The 22,757-nt window shown below is 44.3% G+C and overlaps 1 protein-coding gene across 1 annotated transcript in view; it reads left to right on the top strand.

Annotated features, from left to right (window-relative positions):
- Positions 1-22,757, top strand: part of ABTB2 (ankyrin repeat and BTB domain containing 2) — a 111,701-nt gene that overhangs the window by 76,455 nt on the left and 12,489 nt on the right. Inside the window, exons 4-5 of the mRNA XM_064715456.1 lie at positions 18,923-19,075; positions 20,709-20,874. Coding sequence (XP_064571526.1) covers positions 18,923-19,075; positions 20,709-20,874 — 319 coding nt within the window. The remainder of the gene's footprint in view (positions 1-18,922; positions 19,076-20,708; positions 20,875-22,757) is intronic.

Genomic DNA, 22,757 nt, shown 5'->3' on the forward strand with positions numbered 1-22,757 from the left:
CCACCTTGGGCTTTACTGTACTCAGCCCAGCTTCTGAGATCTGTATGAAATCGTAGTAACACACAAATAATTAATTACAGGAGTAAAAAAAGGTTGCCTTTCTGTTTGATCCTCCCCTGAAATCTTTTCAAAAAGAGCAGAACTCCTCAGAGAGAGGGAAGAGATGTACAGATATGAAGAATCAAGAGGAATTAAGTTGAATAAATAGGAGTAGAGAGAAGCATGGCTGCACACCTCAGCCTGCTGGTGGCTCAGTTTTTTGTGCCCACTAACCTTAATCTAGGTTACCCCTACATAGTGCAAGGCCATTTATTTTGCACACTGTGCAAAAAAAAGTTTTCATGAGGCCAGATTGTGTAAAGTTGTGCCACTGGTTCTCACAGTGATACAGCTGAGGCTGCTGAACAGCTCGTATCAGAAATGTAGATTAGGCTTTCTGTTTTGTATTCTTTTCAGTCCTCTCAGTGTAATGATGTTACTGTAGCTACTTGTTTTGTACACTGGGGATAATAAATGAGTTAAATCAGGAGAGCAGTTATCTCTCCAATTGCTCCCAAACAATGCTCTTCACATGGTTCACCGGAGTTTTTCTGGAGGCTGCAGCTCTGTTCTGTTTTGAAATCCGCACTAGATCCTGCAACAGCTGGGGTAAGGGAAATTTCTGCCATTTTTTCTGACCAGTACTTCGCTGTAAAGGAAATTAAAGAGGATATATTAAAATGGAGCAAAAACTGACATGAAGAAAAAAAAAGAAAACAACCTGAGCACTTAAAGGACTGGCTTCGAAAAATTTATGGAAGCTGGAAATGAAATTAGTACTGCCCATCCAACCCTACGTTCAGTTTGCTGCAGGATGTGTTTGTGTCTCGCTGTGCTGAGCTCTGGGCACATATCTAGCACAGGCAGGGGATGAATCCTGCTGGCAGTGCTTTGCAGAGGAGGTGCTTTGCTCTCTCCTGGCCGAGGAGGGGAGAGGCAGCCGAGGCTGCGTGCGAGGCGCCGGACTCGTGGCATGAGAGACAAGGGCACTGATTCACCTAATGTGACTTGGCAAGGCCGTGCAGCCCAGTTCTTTTATTATTCCCTGAGCTGCGCTAAATCAGCTGCAAACTGGGCACTGCTCTTTTGTGTGTGTGTGCTCACTTTCTGGAATACACTTTGTGGAACACACGTGTTCCATGCTCTGCAGCCCCAGCTCGTTTTCTGCTGGAAAAATCCCGGTCACAAGCAGGGACAGTAATGCTGACCTGTTCTGCCTTTGCTTGTGCTTCAGTCCCCACATTCCTGCCTAAATCTGTGCATCTGTTGATCTGAAGTTCAGCAGAGAGGGGTGGCTATTAGAGCTGCAGGCTTGGTAAGACCTGGTTTTGGGGAAGATCCATGAGACACAGTGATTCAGTGGAAGGAGCTGCAGTGGTTCATCCACAGACCTGACAGTCAGCTGTGCAGTTTGGCTTTCTGTGTGTCACACTGCCATTACAAATGCTGTGAAAATCATAACCCTGTAGGGTCTGGAAGATCTTCACTTCAGCATGAAGGCAGCCTGGGATTCAGTTCTGAAACCATGCCTAATGGAGGCTGTCACGTGCAGTGAAGGGCTTTTAAAAGCCTGGCTGAGCTTCTGCACTTACCCTGCAGCAAACTGCAGAGGGTATGAAAACAGACACACTTGCAGATTTGAGGCACCCTGGTGAACAGAGCCAGTTTCAACCCACACAAGTGGGTTTTTATCCATGCTAAACACCTTGGCAAAAGACCTGAGGTGAGGAAGGTGGAGAAGGTTGCAGCACTGGGGTGGATGGAGTCACCTATACAGGTTTCTGGAGTATGTGGATGCTTTGGGATACCCAATAGGCTGAAACTCTGCAGAGTTTGTGGATTGGGGATGTTTGCTTCTGGCACCTTCAGGTGAAGGTGTTGAAGTAGGAGGAGGAGAGGAGGCAGAACTAGAAAGCACTCAGATATCTCAGGCAAAACATGAAGCATTTCCAAAGTGAATGCAGCTGCTCGCTGTGCAGCCAAGCCATGGCCCACTTAGAACCCCAGAATGACCTCGTTTGCTGCACAGACAGTAAACCATCTGCTGTTTGGGGTCGAACAGGACACCTGAGGAAGCATTTTGCAAACACAGAGTGCCACTTGTGCAATATTTTGGCAAGGGAATTAGACCCTGAGGTGAGCACTAGCTCAGTGAGGATACACCTGAGTGCCCCGAGGCTCGGAGCTTTTCCATGTCAGCAGAGTTTTGTCTGTGCTGCTGCTGCAAAAAAGGCTTCTGCTGGGCAATAAGATACTTTTATTTTCTCTGAGATCCTAGTCTGTGTTGTGTTAGGGGTCAAACTATGTGGTTTTGGACCAGGCATGTGGCATTTCTGCTTTCTTCACTCTGTTCCTGCTCTGGGATTTCTCCCATTGCTTATGTCAGGCAGGCTAAGCTTGGGAGCACTCTTGCAGTGTGAGCTCATGTCCCAGAGCATGTTTGCTGGGGTTGTTTGGGATCCTGTGACTTGAGAAGAGCCATTCAAAGGTAAATGAAGTTCCTTTCTCCTTTTTCACTTTTCCCCAAGTGGGATATAAAGCTTTTGTTTTATTTTTAATGGTGTGTCAAGGCAGGAATGCTCTCGCAGTGATGCTTATCTTGGGGAGTATTTGTCAGCTCCCACAGAGCCCAAATCGAGGTCAATATTTAGGCTCATTTTACTGCTGAATGGACTGCTCTGCCCTGGGTTAATTACTTGGCCAGCATAGTGGTCCATCCTAAGAGTTGGGAATAGACACCACTGACTGCCCTCATCCTGTCTCTTTTTGGTAATCATCTGCCTGCAACACTTATTGTTGGAAAGTCAGCATGATCTAATACCTAAGAACAGGCAAAAAAAGTTGGATCCTGCTTCCTTGTGTAGCTGATTATCTGTGGCTTTGGGTAGGCTGGGCTTCTTCCCCTTCCAGCTGCCCTATTAGAAAAAAACCTCTAAATTTTTGTCTGTTGTTGGTACTGTTGGTCTGTAGAACATTGTGGAGCTGATTCCAGGCTTGTCCATCAGTGGCTGTCGATCCAGCCATGTCAGGCCTTTCCAAGCTGTCCATGCTGCAGCAGCGCCAAATTTTACATGTTGTCTGAGTTTGCTGGTGCATTATTTTATCCCAGACATCAGGGAGGGAGTATAAAACAGTTTACATCTGCAGGAGCCCACAGACTGTACCCATCTTGAGCTTGTCAGTGGAAATCCAGCAAAACGCTGGGGAAATTCCAGAGCTGATGGAGGATTTGTCAGCTGCCAGCAGTGAAATTTTGGGGCTTGTCAATTTAAAGGAAATTCACAGCTCTTAAGCTGGAAAACTGGAAGAAGCCCAGGGGCCACCTCTTAAGAGAAGAGAAAGCTTCGTTGGGTTTGCCATGTGTAGGCTCCAGATTCGCTGCTTGTAAACAAACCTGGCCTCACTCAGCTTCTCCCTTGTCACAGAAAATCCTTCAGGAAAGCTGCTGCTCATCCTGCCTTCAGCTCAGCGGCTGCTCTTGCCTACCAGGCTCAAAAGTGACCTGGATTTGTTTTCTGCTTCCTACAGGAGTCTTCCCATTACATCTGTTACCTCTCATGATCCAAAGCCAAAGGATAAACATGGAAACCATGTTTTTCAAGAGAGTCAGGCAGAAAAAAAGGACTCCTCTATTAGCTGGGCAGAAGAGACAGAAGCTGAGCTGCCTACTTGGGTTTTCTCTGTGGAGTATTCCCAGCAAAGTCATTTATTGGGAAGGGGTGAAAAATGCATCTGAGTCTGAAGGAAGATATATCAATGCTACAAAAGGAAAGATTGCAGCCCTTTCATGCTGTGTTTCAGTGCTCTTTGCTTAAATACTCTGTTCTTCCAACATCTGAACTATTGATTTAAATCATCATTGGCTGGAACACTTGATAGTTTTTATCATGTGTGTAATCTAGACTTACTTTGGCTGGAACAGAAACCAGAGTTGAGTCTAAATTAATTCTTCCTGGTAGACTGTCAAAATCCTGCCCAAGCAGGATCAATTGATTGATTGATTTGCAGTGGTCAGTGCAAATAAAGAGCCCCTATGGCATGGCTGGCTTTTAATCCCTAGTGACCCTAGGTCTCCTCATCACATTTCCTAAATTCAATGTTTTAAAAACACATGACTTTGATCTTACCTAGTTCCTTTTTACTCAATGATTTCTAGGTGCATCATTAGAAATAATTAGAGCCTGCAGCTCCTTCCCTCATGGCTCCCTGGGTTCTTTCCCTGTGTTCAAAAAATGTCTGCCACTACTAAATGTTCCTTCTGGAATTGCTTGGGACAGGAGTGATTTGGTCACATGGATCACATTTATGCAAAGATTCTCATTCAGATTAAAGAGAATATTAATAGCCCAGTTATTAGTGGGAATTGTCTCCAAAAAGTCTTGCTTGGCATAGCATGGGCATCCAGCTGGCAAGAAAGGAAGGAAAATCAGGAATAACCTGCAGAGCCTGCTCTGAGACCTGTGTTTGCTTGAGCTGCATCCTCAACATCACTGAGAGGAATCCCTGCTTTCCGAGCTGGTTGAGGCTTTTCAGGACAAATCTCTTCTCCAGATGGATCTTTCCAGACTCTCACTGATCTGTCATGAGGCTTTTTTCCCCTCTGCTCCTTTTAACTGCAGGTTTATGGAATTTTATTAAGTGCCATAGCTACATCATTGCCTGTCTTTTAGATTTATCTGTGGCCTAGTCTTTCCTAATTCCACTTTAATGTATTTATGTCTGAATTCTTTTATTTTACAGCCATACCCTATTGTTTCCATGCAGTATCAGGAGCAGAACTTGATACACTTAGTTCCTTTGAAAAGGTCTGCAATAAAACAAGTTCTGGGGTCTCTTGTCTGAGAGCTCTGAGTATCTTTCCATTCTGTCTGCAGCTGCCTCACCACTCAAAAATAGGTGGACAGGAATAATAAAAGCAGATCCTGATCCAGTCATTTGCCTTGAGAGAGCAAAATGCTGTGATCCTGCAGAATTTGACAGTACTTAAATCCACTCAGAGTATCCCTGAAGTCAACAGAAAGATGTGTCCACACATTCCAGCCCCATCCCCATGCCACACTCCATTGATTTTATTCTTTCCCCCAGAGCTGTTTTGATAGGAATATAGTGATTAAATATAGGGAAAAAGAAGGAAGCCTTACAGTGAACTGTGTCATTAGGGCATTGCTTGTGCAAAGGTCACATATAAATGTGCCCCCCTTTTTAAAGGGAAAAAAAAGCTATTTGCTATCCATGAAAGCCTAGTCTGCTAGATTTATTAGTAGAATAAAAAGGTTATAAACAGATAAGATCAACTTCCTTCACCAGCACAGGGAGAGAGGCTGCTAGCATGCATTTTTCAGACTTTGACCAGTTAATGTCAGCCTGAATTGTGATTTTGAGGTGCTCATTCACAAGGAGATGACATGAATAACCCTCTTTCAGAGGCCAGTAAGCTGCAACCCACATGTGTCTATTGACTGAAATTAACTGTTCAGTGGCAGTGCTGTTCCTGACCTTAGGCTGGATCATTTGTTTGCTGGGTCCATACTAAATAGTTCAAAACATTGAATATATTGCACAATTTTGAGATCTGAGGACATCTATCCTTTTAAAAAGTGAGTATCTTTAACACATTTATGATGAGCAGCTTTCACTTTCCTGCTGTTTATGGGGCATCTCAGCACATATTCAGCAGTAACTTCTAGATCAAAATGAAAAAAAATGACATTTTGACAGAGTCAGAGTCTGTGGAAGTGGGACTCCTGCATATGTGCTTCCTGGTATTCTAACTGAAAGGCTGCAGAGAGACACAGGATGAAGTGTTTATGGAATATTAAATGGAAAGGAATTAAAACAAGTCTGGCTAAAGTCAGTAGGTGACAGACCCCAGTTATGCATTCATTCCTGTAATATTCCTTCCTCTGCCTGGCATCACCTACTGAGGTATTTTAAACTGTATTTCTAAGCTATTGAGGTATTTTGAGCTGTCTTTTTTTTTCTTTTTTTTTTTTTTAATTGTTCATGTCTTTATAGTTCAAAGATTGCAGAACTGGGATGTGAGAGATGACCTTGGCAGTGGTGAAGGGAATTAATTGCAAAGCCTGAGGATCGAATCCATCCAAGTGCAACTGCTGAAGCTGGCAATGCACTCTACTCTCAATTAGATACTTTCCCCCCTCTCTTTTATGTTGTTTGTATAAACATGCACTGCTCAGTTTTCATTTTTTTCCACCTCTACATATCTCACACCTGGGACAGACCAGCCTTTCTTCCACGTTGCTGGCTGTAAGCAGTTTGTAATGTTACTGTAGTGCTTCCAAAGGAGCCCCTGCATCTTCTGATCTTTCTGTTCCAGAGCAGGGGTGTGATACAAACAGATTATTTAATTTCTCTGCAAAAGTGGGAGGAGAAGACTCTCCCTGTGTATGAAGTGGAGCAACACAGAGCAGACTGTGTGGAGAGACAGGGGAAATATTACAGGTAGAAAAGAGAGTACAGTGAAACCGAAGTTTGATGATAAAGGCTGTGTGTGAAGCTGTGGGGGGGAAAGTCTGGTTTTTGGGCTTTCTTGAGACTTGGCTGCTGTTTTTCATGTTTTGAGAAGTCTCAATTGTCACTGGTACAGATGGGACAGGACACCTGAAAAATCACCCATTTCCTGTGGTCCTGGGCAATGTGCTCAGCTGACCCTGCTTTTGAGCAAGGGCTTTGAACTTAATGGTCTCTAGAAGTGCCTCCAACCCCAGCTGTCCTGTGCTAATTTTGGTTTTTGCCCTCAGAGGTGTTTAACATCTCGTCACTCTGTGATTTCCCACTCAACAGGAATCAATACCTTGTTCCCTGGAACTAGTTCTTCAGCAGGCAGTGGTTGATCCTCACCACCTGTCTGGAGGTGTCTGACGTCTTTGTCCTGTCAGTTACAAAATGTTTGTTTGAAAACCACAATTTTCTGCTCTTCCAGTGGTTTTACCCCAGTGCTGGGTGGAAATCCCCGCCAAGGCCGTCACTGACCAAGGGCACTTCTGGTGAAAGTCCCTGTTTGTAAAAGTGTTGAGAAGTGGAGAGATGATCTCTGGCTGTGCTGTTCAGCAGTGAAGAGACAACAGACACTATGTGTGTGTGTTTGTGTGTGTTACCACCCTGCAATTACAGCTCCAGTAATTACTGTAACTAAGGCAGAGATGCCCACGTTGAGCTCTTGGCTCCTGCTCTTGAGTTTCCATCTGCTCAGATAAAAAAGAAGGTGTAAGAAGATGAGAGCCTGGCAGCTCAGCTGCCTGGAATCTCGGGGCTGGTGCAGCCAGGAATCTCCAGTGCCTGTGGGCAGCCTGGGTTGTGCATTGTTTGTTGTTCGCTCCTTGTGATGAGCAGCAAACCAGCATCAAGATTGAAAGGAAAATAATCCAGGGAGACCTAAAACAAAGCTGTTAGAGCATTACAGAAACACAGGAATGAGTTAGGCAAGCTCTTCTGGCTTCTTTTCCTGCCTTTTAGATAGTGCTTATGGGAATAATAGAGGTCTGACTGAGAGTCTGCACCTCTCTGCTTGACTCTTGCAGGTTTCTGTCTTTCCTGTGTCCATCTTTACTTAAGGACAGCCTCCTGATAGCAGCACAGTGTTCTTGTAACTAATACAATGAAAAATCAGTAATTCTGGGGATGAAAAGTTCTGTGCAGGTTGCAAAGAGCGTTGATGGTAACAAGCCAACAAGTTTCTCCTTTTTCAGTAATTGCTGTTGCCAATTGAAGTTAATATTGTTTCCTATTGGACTAAATTGCAGCCCTTCCCTTGCAGAACTTGCCTGTTTCCTGAGGAAGGAGTTATCTGGTGCTTTTAAACAAAGGCCACACTAAATAAATACAATCCTGAGCCTTTGCTGTGCAGCAGCCAGGGCTGGCAGGTTGTTGGGGATTTTGCTGTTATTGTTCCTGACATCTTTGTAACACATTGCTAAGAGCCAAGCTGCACTGCAGAATAAATATTTCTGGGTGTAATTTGTGATAATAGCAGCTATCGTTCTCTGTTTGACCTTATGGAGATTAGACCTAAGCTTTCCCTGGGGTAACCTAGGTTGGTGAGTGTCTGCCTTGGAAAAAGAAACCCAGCAGTTTGCACTTCCCCATCCCATCCCATCCCATCCCATCCCATCCCATCCCTGTGCTGTCCTGACCTCGTGGTCACTTACACAGCTAAACTGCACCATTTTAATCACATGGTTTTTGCAGCAACTGCTGAAGTGAGTGTTTCAAAAAGCACCTCTGCTCTGCAAGACAAATCCTATTCAAATGAGCTGCATGTCTGAGCTGATTCAACGCTGGGTTTAGACTCTTCTGGGGCTGAAGCACCTGGTGTTGATCCCATGGTGCTGGTCTAGCATGTTTGCTGAGAGAGGAGGGACCAGGCTGTGCTTTGCTGGTGATGCTGATGGAAGGGGCATTTCCAGCCTGGAGTCAAACCACTGGCAACTCAAGTTCCACTGGGGAGTGTGTACCTGCAGGTCTCTCTTCAGGGATTGGAAAGGCTATAATAATGTCTAGAGAACAGAAGGGGCAGGCAGAAGCTGGAAGGTTTTATTCCTAAGCTTGCTGGAAAACTCTCTGCTGCTAGAAGGAATTCAGTTACCAATTCCTCACCCCTCTGGCTTTGTTCAGAAATGGAAAAGATCTTTCTGGAGAAACAGGGGGCTCTTCTTGGGCAGATGCTGCAGAACTGGGGACATTTCAGTGGGAAAGGATGAGTTGTTTGTGATGCAGTTCCAGAAGATGGTCTGAGAGGGAATAGGAGCATGTTAGCATGAAATTATAACAGGGCTAACATAACCTGCTCAGAACTTAGCTGCTTGTAATTATCCTGCTCCCAGCAGCCTTACTGGGTGATTGAGTTCCCTCTGTCAGCCCTGCACTGTGCCAGGTAGCCAGTGCTCAGTTCCCTGTTGGGGCTGCCAAATTCTTCAGGAAGGATCTCTCTGAAGAGCTGGTGCAGTGGAATATCACAGAAACATATGTGCTTTAAGTGACTTTCCATCTGGGCATCCCATTCTTCCTTGTACAAGAAGTTACAATAGTTTAATCAACACACTTTGGGGCTACTTCTGGGCTGCTAAACTGTCTGTGCTCAGATACTCAAGATACCTAAAGATAAGTGGCTTAATCTGAGAGCACAGTTTGCCCCAACATAGTGGCAAAATTTGGGCTCTGTGCAGCTTCATTCACAGTCAGGGCTCAGAGGTACCTGCTGCAAAGAAAATAAAATGAAAGCCAGTTTGTTTCTCAAATAATTTTGTTCCTTCATGGTTCTTTTCAGGTAGAACCCTGGGAAGAAAGGTGTGTCCCATGTGTTGTAAACATTTCATTGATTACTCTTTATTTGTGCTTGAAATGCAGAGCATTGGATGCTGAGAGAACAGTTTATTAAAGCAACAGGTACTTAAGTGTAGAGCAGAATTTTAGAATGCTGATATTTCCCTCGACAAGCTGAAAAAGAATCATTGTGCACATTGAGTGCAATGGTATCAGAATATGCTCATGTTCAGCTTTGTCATTTTTATCGTATCAGTCATTGATGCTTCTGTGGTTAGAGATTTGCCTTTTGGCAGCAGCATTTTAATGGAGCTGAAAAGAAAGAAAAACCCTGCCATTTGGCATTAGAAACAAAAATTATTGGGTTTTCATGCTGGTCATTAGCTGAGAGAGCAGCTGGAGCTTGAAATTCCTTTGTGTTCCTGTAGGAAGCCCAGAGCTGTTCCCTCTGCCGTGGTCAGCATGAACCAGGCTGGGCCTGTTGCAAGAACAGGTTTTATCTGAGCATAGGGAAACTTCATTATTTTATCCCTAATATAATGTTTATCTGATCTATTAATATGAGACTATTTAAGTGTGGCTTTTTAGAGAGAGAGAGAGATGGGGTAGCAGATAACTTGATATGGAGACTTGAGTGACAATTGGGTTTTTTCATCTCCCTGTGCTGCAGGTGTTGGGGTGTAAACAAATATTGCTGGTGTCTTACTCAGGCATTTGCCATCTGGGCACAAAATCTGCAACTCTGTAGTTCACAGTCCATGAGAAATAGATATGAAAGTCTGGTAATTTGACAAGTTGCTTTGTAGGAGGGCATTGGTTATGCCTCTGGCCTCCTGTTTGTGCTGGTATTTGACCACAGCATCCTGAGGGTCTCAGGGTAAGAGCTTTTTTTCCATGTGTCCTGTCAGCATTGCTCTTGGTTAGGCCAAGCTGTGATCTGCTGAAAGATCTCCTGCATCCATATATTGAAGTTTGAATAGTTATAGTTACTCTCATTTGAGATTCAGTAGAAGTTCATACACTGTAGCAGGCAAAGCAAGCGGCTGCTCAGCAGCACTGCTGGCACTAAAAGCAGACTTAATAGCTGGAATTTGTGGCATCTGCTGAGAAGCTCCAAATGTTGAAATGTAGTGCATGCATGCTCTAAATTTAGGATATTTGAAAACTGAAAGAATTTGAGCTTGGCCAATTAAATCCACCTACCAGAATCCCAGAGTTACGCTGTTGTGTCTGCCGTTCCCAGTGCTGCTTAGGTTCAGTGATGATGCCCATTGATAGGATCATAAAAATCCCAGAGATAGAACCATAAAAAGAGTTTGAAATTAGGAGATTTCACAGTCTTAAACACAAAATGGAAGAAGGAGATGATTTCTTGTCTGGCATGGAAAGACTTCATTGCAACAGCTGTTTTCTTTGAATTCAGGACACTTCTGTTGCTTGCATTTCTCATATCTGTAACTTTACATGGCACTATTTATTCAGTTTTTTAAGGCAAAATGCAAACATGGAACTCTATGCTTTCCAGTAAAAAGCAGAAACAAATTCATTCACCACTGGAATTTTCTCTTCATTCTGCACAGCAACTCTTCAGTGTTTCAAGACAAGAACTGAGGAGCAGAGCTAAAGCTTCTTGAAGATTTAGATGAAATGTGTTCATTGAGCAGTGTGCCTTTAGGATAGAGTGATGTCTTCCTGCAAAATAATAATTTAAAACTTTAAAAATGCCACGGTGGCATCTATTTGATCAGTGATGTTACTTCTCCTTCTGAACTTTGATTAATGGCAGATTTTATGTCTTACATGGCACTATTAGAAAAGTCCTGTCCATTCATTCACAAATGCTATACCCCATGGGGTTTGAATACCCTTTATTTGAGCAAATGGACTCTTAAATTACATTATTGGGTGGAGTGGGTACCTGATTTTAGAGCACACATTGCATTATTTCACCGAAGAGAGCTGCAGACCTGCATGTGTTGGTGTTCTTAGTGCCTTCATGCTAAATTAATTCCTGGAACATCTCAGATTCTAGGAAAGTGAAAAGCCGAAAGATTTCTTGGATTTTCACGAAGAAAGCACTGACATCAGCAGTGGGGTGACTGATGACACACAGTGTCCCTGCTCACAGGAGTGTGACATGGCACAGGAATGCCACATCAGTCAAGTCTGTACAAAACCAGTGGTGTCATCAACTTTTTCTTAGTCCTGAAAGGGAAAGAAACATCTTAGAATCATCTTCTTAACCTTGAAATGTTTTGCCTCTAGATACCAGTATTCTGTGGTTTAAAATGTCTTATTTGAAACACTAATTAGGTTTTGGCTTGTGCTGGGATGTAAATGGGAAAGCTTTCCCTGTTTATTGTGAAAACCCCTTTGCTTCAGTAAGAATTGTCTTTGTTTAACAGAACAAACTTTTCCAGCTATAATTAATTGAACAGCTTTCAGTATTCCAGAACTGCAGAAAAAAACCATTTCTCTTCCTGGCTCTTTGCTCACCCACTCTAACTGGGGAGCTCCGGGCAGTTTTCATGAGCGTTGCAACGCTCTGTGTCAGGATTTTACAAGTGGGCCCTGAAAACCAGTTCAGTGATTGAATCTGGCACATTGGGTTTGGCTCCAGAGCCAGCATATGCTTTTAACATATGCACATTGGCAAATCAGATTGAAGTCATAACTAAAAGGGCTGCTGTCTCAATCCTGCTCCTGCTGCTGGGAATTATGTGTAATGGGCAAAAAAAATTGGGGAAGGAGGAGTCTGGGCTGTGGATAGTGAAGAACCAGCTGACCCCTGGTAAATCTGCTTGCAGATAGCTTGGGATATTTTTTGTTTTGTTTTTGGTTGGGTTTTGTTTTGTTTTTGTTAGTTTGCCAGTGTAGCTGCTGGAATGCACCGTAGGAGTTGCTGCTTGGTTTTTCTGCCCACAGGATCAAGGCTGATCCAAGAATAGCAGACACCCCACTCTGGCTCTCTGCCCGTGTTTATCTCTGACTATCACCTAACGTGCTGCTACAGGCTCATTCCTTTCATGCGTTTAAATTGTGCTCCTGTCCTGCTCCAAAATGTACCAGTTTTCCTTTGCTGCTGGAATTGTTGAGCATGGCAAGGTTTTCCTGGGTCAGATTCCTCAGGATGGGTCCTGGCTACCAGGACTCCACATGTTGCACTGGTTGGATCTTGTTTGGAAAGTGTTTTGTGCTTGCAAACCAGGACAGTTGGGGAAAGACTGATGTAGATGGCCTGGCCAGAGCCACTGTTGGAATAATCATGGAATCAGGATAATGGAATGGTTTGGGTTAAAAGGAGCCTTAAAAGTGATCTTGTCCCACCCCAATGTCCACAACTCCCACTATCCCAGGTTGCCCCAAGCCGTGTCCAACCTGGCCTTGGACACTTCCAGGGATGGGGCAGCCACAGCTTCTCTGGGAATCTCTTCCAGGGCCTCCCCACCCTCACAGGGAAGAATTCCTTCCCAACATCCCATCTGTCCCTGCCCTCTGGCAGTGGGAAGCCATTCCCTCTTGTCCTATCAGTCCAGGCCCTTGTCCCAAGGCCCTCTCCAGCTCTCCTGGAGCCCCTTTAGGTACTCCCTGGAGCCTTCTCTCATCCAGGCTGAGCAATGCCAGCTCTCCCAGGCTTACTGCAGAGATGGGGTGTTCCAGACCTTGGAGCATCTCCATGGCCTTCCCTGGACTCACTCCATGTTAATTGAGGTCAGGACTGCAATTAGGTCCAGATACATGAAAGAAGAATAGTTTATCCCCCAAATTGTTTGCTGTAGTTTTCACCCAATGAAGAGCTTTAGGGCACTGACGAGTTGGGAGCAGCAGCAGGAGCAGGATTGGTGGTTTTCCTTCCTCTGCATTTCCTCATGTCCATCAGGGCTCCAACAGCTCTGTGTGGGGCTGGGGGGACAGATGGAAATCTGTCACATCTTGACCCCATAACTGTGACCATATTGCGATAGTTAAACTATCATGTATGTTTATCTGCCTCTTAACAACAACTGTATACATTTGAAGTTGGTTTTCATTATTTTCTGCCTCTCTAGAAACCTTCCTCCTGCCTCAGCTTTGCAGATGTTGCAAATATGTTTTTCTAATGAGACACATGGCACATTCCAGAGCAGCACCAGTGCTTGTTTCCAGCCTGAAAATGAAATCTTTTCCCTGTTGGTAAAGTAAGGTTTGTAAAATGTGATTACAATAAATAAACCATAGACTTGAGAGCTCTTTTTAAGTTTCATAGTGAGTTCTCAATGATTACTTCATGTTATTTTTTTAGTGAACTCAAATTTAATTTTTCCTTTGATTCGTAGCAACATGAAGTAAAACCTGTCTGAGGCTGCACCTTATTTTTAAGTGTGGTTTGCAAAGGATGGAAAAGGTGTTATTTCTGTCTGAAGGAAGAAGGATCAGAGCTGCCAGTTCTAGATTTAAACTACTCTTGTACCATTTTATATTCTGTATATAAAGAGGAAACTCTGAAGGCAGATTCAGTGGAGAAAGGATCCCAATAAATATAATATTAACCAGATGGCTTTCATTCCATTAGTGTCTGACTGCAGGATAACTCTCTAAACTCATGGCATAGCCAAGCCAAGGCCTTAGTAACTTGATAACGATCCACTAAAATTTGAGAACTCTTATCTTCTGAGATGTGAGCCAGTCATTGTTTTAAGGGAAGTCAGAAGAACACTTTTTGGGGTCAGTTGGATGTGGTTAAATTTCTTCTTCCTTTTCTGTAAGGATTTGGACTGTCTGCCTTGAAAGATGTTGCACATGTTGAGATGATCCTTGAATAGGGCCCAGCATGGTAATTCCTATTTTTTTTCCTGTAAACGTGGGAAGTTCTTGAAATTTTGTGAAATACTTTTGAATCTGTGAGGAGTAGCTCCTGTGTGAAGCTGGTTGTATTTTGGAGCAACAATTTTGTGTTTCTTCTACATCAACATCTCTGTTGTTATTTTATTCACATATAATTACATACTCTAAGATACATTTTTTTCCTCCCTGCTGCTTGAAGAGAGGTTTTAGTGTTTCAGAATCCAAATTGTAAATATGCCACTATTTTCCACATCAGTGTGCCATGGTTTGAGTTTTGGATACTCTGTCTTGCCTCAGAATCTTTTCCCTTCTCCAAGTAATGAGACTTCACTCTAATTTCTTTTTGACTCTGTTGCCATCCTTGGGATTTTTCCATCTGAGTGATTTTGAGCCATAGAATTTGATTCCAGCAATAAATTCAAATATTAGCTCACTGTACTGAAAACCTTCCCTTTTCATTTTTTAGTCCCTTGCAAAAACTCACACTGATCTTTAAAGATTTGGGATTCTTCTCTGCAGGAGCCTCTGTATAGTTCCTGTAAGTCAAATATGTGGGTTACCATTGTCCCCTCCACTCTGACCATGAATATTGTGAGATCTCCACATGCTTTAATTCACTCAGACCATTTAGAAGGCCTGGGCACAGGCAGGATGGAGACTGTGCCTGTGCAGCTCAGGCCCTGCTCAGGCTGCCAGGAGGGAGGTGAATTTTGCCATTCACACCTGCTTCCATTAGGACAGGATTTTCTTTCCCGCTTTAGAAGAAGGAGAGCCTTGTTTAGAAGAACAAGGTTTTTCTTTCTTGCTGTTGCTGTCACTGTTGGCTCCTGCTTTGTTTTGCTGTAGCAGAGCAGAGGGCAGTGAAAAATAGAGAAGAGGTGGGGCAACAGGGAAAATTATTTATTCCTCCTTTTTCCCTCCAGCTGGAAGGGGCTCTGAGCAGCCTGGGCTAGTGGAAGGTGTCCCTGCCCATGGCAGGGGGTTGGAACACGATGAGCTTTCTCCACCCTAAACCATTCTATGACTGTGATTTTTCACCAGTCTTGTCCCTGGATCCTCCTGGGGGCACAGCCAGGGGGAAGGGATGTGATAGAATGGCTGTTTTTGTGGGAAACCCCACTGTCTTCACCTGAGTTAGCAGGTGCTCAAAGCAGGGGAAGGATGATGTGATTTTCTAACTCCTCTGGAGTGCTCTCCTTTTTGCATACAATTAACTTCCCTTTGCCAAAGTATCTTGATCCCAGTGCTGCTAGAAATCCCCAGAAGAGCCCACTTTGGGAAAGATTTCTTTGTGATGGATATCCCTGAAAGTCTGTGATCCCACAGCTTCTCCTCAGATGCTGCTGCATGTGCTCTCCACATGCCAGTCATATCCAGAGCCATTCTAATGAAAGCACCTTTTCCAGGAAAAAGTTATCCTAAAACTTGCTGTAAATTCGCTGCCAAATGCTGCTTGGCCTCCTCTGCTATGTCTAAATAAAACAATGTGGTTTAGCTCAAAGGAAGGGGGAAAGCCCATAATAAAGTCTGTTCTTTCTCAGAGCACTCTCACCCAGTGATCCCCTCGGGAGTGGCTGTCCAATTCCAGATGGAGGGAATTTCAGAGAATTTATGGGTGCAATATTGACAGCCCATGACAGTATCAGACATCAGTGTGATCCTTCACAAGGTGTACAGAAGAGGAGCAGTTCCTATTCCACTTCCCAGTCCTATGCACATTCTCAGTTCACACTGGCATCACTCCAAAACAACTTCATGGCAAAAAAAACGGGAAGAAACCATGGTGGCATTGTGCTTCCAAGAAAGCTGAGGGTCTGTGTCCCCAGCGAGCTGCTGCTGGAATATGACAGCTTCCCAAGGCTGGATCACTTCATGTGTGGAATTTAATGAGCTGCCAAACGCTTCTAAATGTCAGGAAGACCAGAGGAAAATGGCACCAGGCAGAACATGGCACAGGCAGGAGCGTAGAGACAGAAATTAATTCTTTAGCTTGCAGCATCTCCCAGTTAATTTTCCACTAAGGTTTCCCCCCCTTCCCCTGCTGCAGACTGTGAAATGATCAGTGATTCCTTGGGGGAAGATGGATGCCCAGGTTAAGGGCCACAGGGGTGAGAACGGCATTTTATTTTCGAGAAAATGAGTAATTTCATTTATTTTCTTAGTGCGACGTGACCCAGTGTTGGTGTTTCATTCAGCTGAACTGCACCTCTTCTTTCTCCTTCAATCCTGGGATAATGCTGCTTATCTGGTGGAGTGTCAGTGAGCAAAGGAAGATAAAGCTGTTCCCAGAGCGTGGCCAAGTTGGGAGAAAGGAAATAATTGAATAAAAGCAGGAGAAAAGAGTAAGAAGCTCATCCTCAAGCTAAAAATTTTGCAGAGAAACAAAGTTTTTTCAGCAAAATTGAAGACATTATAGTGACCCTCGATAGAATAATGAATAATAAAGAATTATTTATCCAATTTGCACAGCAATGCCAGCAGTGGGGTTTGGAAAATCAGGACAGCAGGATGAGAACATCCTTCCTGACACTGCTTTTTGCATTCCAATGTCTGCTCCCCTTTGGACACAAGGAGAACCAGGCAGTCTGAGCCTTCCAAAGCCTTTTAAAGCCTTTGGAAAAAAATCTGTTGAGATTAAAAAAAGAAACAGAAGGGGAAAAAAAAATTTTTCTTCTTGCTATTCCTCCCAAAGCAAGTTTTCCACATCCAAGGTCTGCTTGTGTGGAAGCCATTTATAACCCTGGCACATGTGGATTTTTTGCAGAGTGGAAATTCCTTCAGGATAGGTGTTATTTCTGGTGCAGACTCTGTGGCATTTGCTGCTGGCTGACCACAGGTTCTGGCTGCCCAGGGCCTTGAGTCAGTCACCAGAGTTTGGTCAGGGTTCCTGCCCAGCAGTGTTCCCACCATGGGAGTGTCAGGGAAGCTGGGATGTGGCCTAAAGCTTTGTTTACCACAAAAGGTGGCAGAAGGAATCTCTTGTAAGATGAGCTTTTCCAGTGCTCCTGAGCATTCCCAATCTAAATATAATTTAATTCTGTATTTAGTTTTGATGCTTTTGGCCTCCCTGGCCCACCTCTCTGCCCTCACCACCTCTGTGGAACTTTGAATTCCATGCTAGAGGCTCTGCAGAGTACATAGAAAAGATAAATAATTATTTTGGCTCCTCTCTTAAGTACCTGCATTCAAAAAGTGTGAATGGGTCTTTTCCAGGCTGGATAAGAGCTGAAATTCTCAGGAGCAGAGAATTTGCTTAAAGGCATCTCCCAAATGCCTGTGGACAATTCCTGCTCTTCCCTTGGGGAGGTCAATCAGCTCTGAATTGGATGAGCTGGAATGATTCATCCCATCCCTTTCAGAAAGTCTTGGGAAGGATGAGCTGCTGGATGGTTCTTAAAGTGGTGATTGTTGCAATATCAGCAACCCTGATATTCTGATTCTTTGGCAGAAAAGTGAACTGGTAACAGGAGAAAGTCAGTGTCCTGTTAGAAACACCCTGGCCCTGGGCAAGCCAGGATCCGGTTCTTAAAACACCTCTGGTTTTGTAGAAGCTGTTTCACAACTCAGAAGAAAAGGAAGATGAGGAGAAGAGGGAAAAATAGTGGGTATGTTTGTGGAGTGATAGTGGCAGCATTTCAGGGTGCACCTTGCAACTGGGAAAATGAGAGCATATTTTTACAGAGTGGAGTTATTCCAGCCTGAAGGGTGTTCAAAGTCGCGATAAAGGGAGTTGTGCTTGTAAATCCCATTATGAATAAATGGTTTCTAACAGGATTGGTGCAGCTCCCTCTTCCTGCCCTCACACATGTACACAGGCACAAAGGCATTTGAAAAATGCTTTTCATGACTTCAACTGCTTTCATTAATGCCCAAATCAGTTCATATTCCCTCATATATATATTTTTCTCTCTGAACTTTGTAAAGGAATTGATCCTTTCTCCGCTCAGTTAATTTCTTTTGAATGGTTAAATGGCACAGGTTTTTGGTTTGGTTTTTTTTTTTTCCTTTTTCCACAGCGTTAATGAAGTCGTTTCTGGGAATGGGAGAGGTGTTTTCATTACAGCCGGCACTTCCAAGCCTTCCACTGGGGTGGCAGGTATCCTTGGGGAAAAATCAAGCAAAATAGATCAGTCTGGCTGTATATTGAGAGGGTAGATGAGATGTGTTGTGTATGAGAGTATTATGGTAACTATACATTAATGTGTGATCTCAGTGCTGTGTTCATTCTTACAGCAGGAGTAAGGGGAGCTAATCACGAGCTGGTGCTGCTGTTATTACCTTATTTATATTCCTTTATTGCCTTGCAGCCCTTCATATTGAGTAAAACCTCATTGTTCCACCACTTCTGTGGTCTGGAGACTCAGGGGAGCAAAGCTGAGGGTCAGGTGGGCATAACTGAGCACTGCATAAGAAAGGCAAAATGCAAAAAGCTGTGGGGATGGTGGTAATGTGAAGATTAATGGAGGCAGGACTGAATTTAGCAAGGTTTGAAGTTGCAAACAGTCAAGGATATTTGTAGTGTTCCTAGTGGAGGAGTGTAAAAATAATAATAAATAATAAATAATCCTGTGCCTATGGATTATTTAGAATAACAGACACAGCTATTACATAAACTCTTCGGGTGACCGAGGCTGAGTGGCCCTGACCTTCCAGTCCAGTTTCCTTCCTCAGGTGGGATTTATCCGTGCCAGGCTCCCCCTTGCACACCCAGGAACCCACAAAGTGCCCTGCAGCCCCAGCACTTGTTCCCTAATGGATTTCTGCCCTCCCTCCACAGCCCCTTCATGCTGCTGCCGCCGCTGATGGAGTGGATGCGCGTGGCCATCACCTACGCCGAGCACCGCCGCAGCCTGACCGTGGACAGCGACGACATCAGGCAGACGGCCAGGCTGCTCCTGCCGGGGCTGGACTGCGAGCCACGCCAGCTCAAGTACGTGGGCTCAGCTTTGGGGAGCTCCTCTGGTCCTTGGAGCTTCTTAAAACTTTCCTCTAGTGGTTTTGGCTCGCCAAGTTGAGATTTCCCAGCAAATGTGCCAATTAGTGGGGTGTGTTCGGTGCTGGCCAATCACCAGCACAAAAATGGACAATATTAAACAACAAAACCTCTTGCTGCTCCAAAAGAGGTGACAAATTCAGAAAGTCCCCTCTGTGGGCTGTAGCTCAGCTCACTTAGTCTCTTATCAGTCCCTCCAGTGCTGGAAATGCCGCAGCCCAGGCCACAGGTGGGAGCTGCCAGTGCTCAGGCACAGAATATTCCTAGCTGGAACAGAATATTGCTAGCTGGAAGGGACCCACAAGGATCATCAAGTTCAACTCTTAAGAATTAGCACCATGCTGTAACCATGGAGCTAATCTCAGGGTCACACTTTCACTACATTTCCCAGAAGTCAAATCTCTCTGTGCTGCACAAGCGATACATGTTTAACTTTCTGGTACTTCCAGAGATAAAGGAGCTTTGGCCAAACTCCACAGCTGGGGCTGAAAGATTTTTTTGTCTTTCTGAAAGTTAAATACAAAATGCAAGTATTTGGGTTCAGGGTTTTTCTGTACCTCAGACTTAATTACAAAATTATTCTTTGCTTTATAAGATAGCTTGAATGAAAGATCTAAACTAGCAAAAAAAAAATATTACAGATTGCATTTTTTGATCCTTTAAAGCAGTTACTTTGTATCCAGCATGTTCAGGGGGAAAGAAGGTCTTGAAACTGGTTTGTTTGTTTAATTGTTTATGTATTCATTTATTCCTGACTTGCTGTGGGATAGGAACAATGTGCAAAGGCAAGTTCCATATCTTCAAAAACCTTTGTTTTTCTGAAGTTCACTTGATTTCAAGTGGAGTCATTTTATTTCACTTTTTTTTTTTTACATAATTCTTCTTTTTTTCTTTCTTCTTACTATTGTATAAAGTAATTACATATTGTTCTGGGTAACACTGTAAATTTTGATACCAGTTTGAACAAGATTATGGTAGGATTTTATGAGAGATTCATCCTGAATCTTCTGTGTGAGGTGATGAGTGGCCTGTTCATCTGGCAGGCTGTCCAGGCTCTCCAGAGGAGGATGGCTGTGCTGAAAGCATCTCATTTATCAGAGGAGCTTGACAGGCTGATATCTCACTCACTGAGAGTTTGCTCAAGAGCCTGTGCTGGAAACCAGGAGGGTACTGTGGAAGGCATTCACCCCAAAATAACATCAAAGGGCTGAGCTCCCAGTGCCAGCCTCCAGCTGGGAAGTGATCCTTCAGTGAAGGAGACACACTTCCAGGTCTGGAATTCAGAAGAGCCTGAGCAGACAGCCAGAGGATTTACAGTAATCCCTGGGCTCCTTCCAGATGACATAAAAGTTGTCCTGATAGTCATCTAAAGGATAAGGATTTAGTGGATCCTCATAGAAATGTTAAAACATTTCCTTCAAGTGAGTTGCTGGAAAAGTGTTGAGGGTGTTCTCTGCCTAAATTTAATACTTTAAAAAATTTTTTATATTTTTTGCCCAGAAAAGACTAAGGATCCATCAATTTTTTTTATGGTATGGGCACCATCCAGGAATTCTTTTGTCTTTCACAGACCTGAATGCTGCTTCAGCTCCTTCAGGAGACTGGATGCTAAAGCTGCTACTGAGAAATTCCAGCAGGACCTGGGCTTCCGCATGCTGAACTGCGGGAGGACGGATCTGATCAACCAGGCCATCGATGCGCTGGGCCCCGACGGGGTGAACACCATGGATGATCAGGTGCGCTACAGAACAAACCCTCACCGCCCCAAAACCCCCTGCATCAGCAGCTCCCTCCTTCCTTTCCACGTGGCAAATCAATACCAGGTCGTGTTTGTTGCCTCTCCAAGGGTTTTCTAATTCTAGCTCGTGGTTTAGGCTAAAATGCATCCCTTAAAACACAGAAAAATACGTCCCCACCCCACTCTCATGCCACCCCTCCAAAAAAAAACCCATTAGAACCTGGAGTGGATTGTTTATCAGCTGGAATGTCTGTTCTTCTTTGGATGGGCTGTCTCAGGCACTGATGGCAGGCAGGTTAACACAGGGACAGTGAATGGAAAGTCTGATATGTGCTGAGAGGATGTCAAAGCAAAGTGGTTTCTTTTCCAGTGACACTCTCCTCTGGCTCAACAGCCCAAATCCCGGCTGGGTTAGTGAGGAGTGACCAAAAGGTGTTTTTGTCTCATGACTTTCAGGCTCAGAGCAGTTTGGAATACAAGACACAGCACTGAGGGCCCCGCCCCAGTGGCCTGGTGTCAGTCAGTGTTAGATTTGCTCATAGTCCATCATGCTGATGTGTCTGTTTATCCATTTTTAACTGTTCCCTGCTCAGCTACACTAAACCACAGGGATTTGATAGTCCTGGGAGTCTCTGGCTGCTTCTGCTCATGCTGTCAGTCCCATCAAGCAACAGCAGAGTCTGTCCTCTGGGATATCATTCAATGCATGGAATTAGCTTTTAATTTAAAAAAAGGGGGGAAAAAGCCACCTCTCCTAAATAAACACTCGTTACAGCTGTCACAGCAAGGAGAATGAGCTGTCACATCTCTGGAACAAGAGGATATTGAGCAGTGGGAAGGGCTTGTGTTCAGGTAGAGAGGTTTTCTCACTGCCAGCATTTTACTGCAGTAACATTTCAGACCCAGCTCTGAACCTGGCACATCTTCCATAGCACTTCTCACCATCCTGCAGTTTTAAGGGAAGTGTGAATGTATACACAAATAGCAGAAGCTGCTCCTGGACATATCTGGGTGTGTAGCTGCCTTATTTACAAATCCAGTACCAGGAGCTTTGTGGTCCCTGGGGTGGGTATCTCATCATAGATATTCACTTCAGTAAAGTGACTGAGGTCGCAGATTTATATTATAAAGGTTTCCCACTTCCTCTTTATATTTTTTTAAAATAAGCTTTTGCAGTTCCTGTAGCCCAGAGGCTTCTCATTCTCTCAAATATTATTTTGTGATTTGCATTATGAGCCACTGTGCCCCAACACCTCAGACACTGGTACCAGGACTGTCACTTCTTGCTGCAGGATGTCCCCTACCTCTCACACAGCCAGCAAACTGGGAGCTGTCTGGCTTTTGTCAGCACAGAGGCTCCTGTGTGCAGCTCCTTGGGAAGTCTGAGGAGTTTCTGCTGTCACTCACTGATGTCTCATCCTGTGGGTGGGATCCTCTTGCCAGCCCTGCTGTGAGAGGGGCAGCTCTGTGTCTTTGGCCCTCAGAGAATGTTTTGGCACCAACAAAAAGGGCAGGACAGGCTCCCTCTGGAGACATTATTTCTTGGAAATTCTCCACTTGACTCTGGAGCAACTCAGCTTTGTGTGCAAACAAGTGCCTGCATGGCACTGCCCACCCCAGGCAGAGTTAAATCCAAGTTCTGAGAAGGAGCTGCCATAGCTGGAACAGGAAGCCAAAGCTGGACTTTGCCACCAGCTTGTTTTGCTCCCTTTGGAAAAGAGAAAGACAAAGCCAGGTGCCCAAACTTGGGAAATCTGACTTGGGTATGATAGAGCTACTGGATAATTTAATGCAAAGGCTTTAGATCCAGGTTGGGATTTTGATTACTCCCAGGGTATGAGCATGTCCAGGATGTTCAGACCCACTTGCCCATCTGTGTAC

The sequence above is a fragment of the Zonotrichia leucophrys genome, chromosome 5 (genome assembly GCF_028769735.1).
Source record: "Zonotrichia leucophrys gambelii isolate GWCS_2022_RI chromosome 5, RI_Zleu_2.0, whole genome shotgun sequence".
NCBI classification, from domain to species: Eukaryota; Metazoa; Chordata; class Aves; order Passeriformes; family Passerellidae; genus Zonotrichia; species Zonotrichia leucophrys.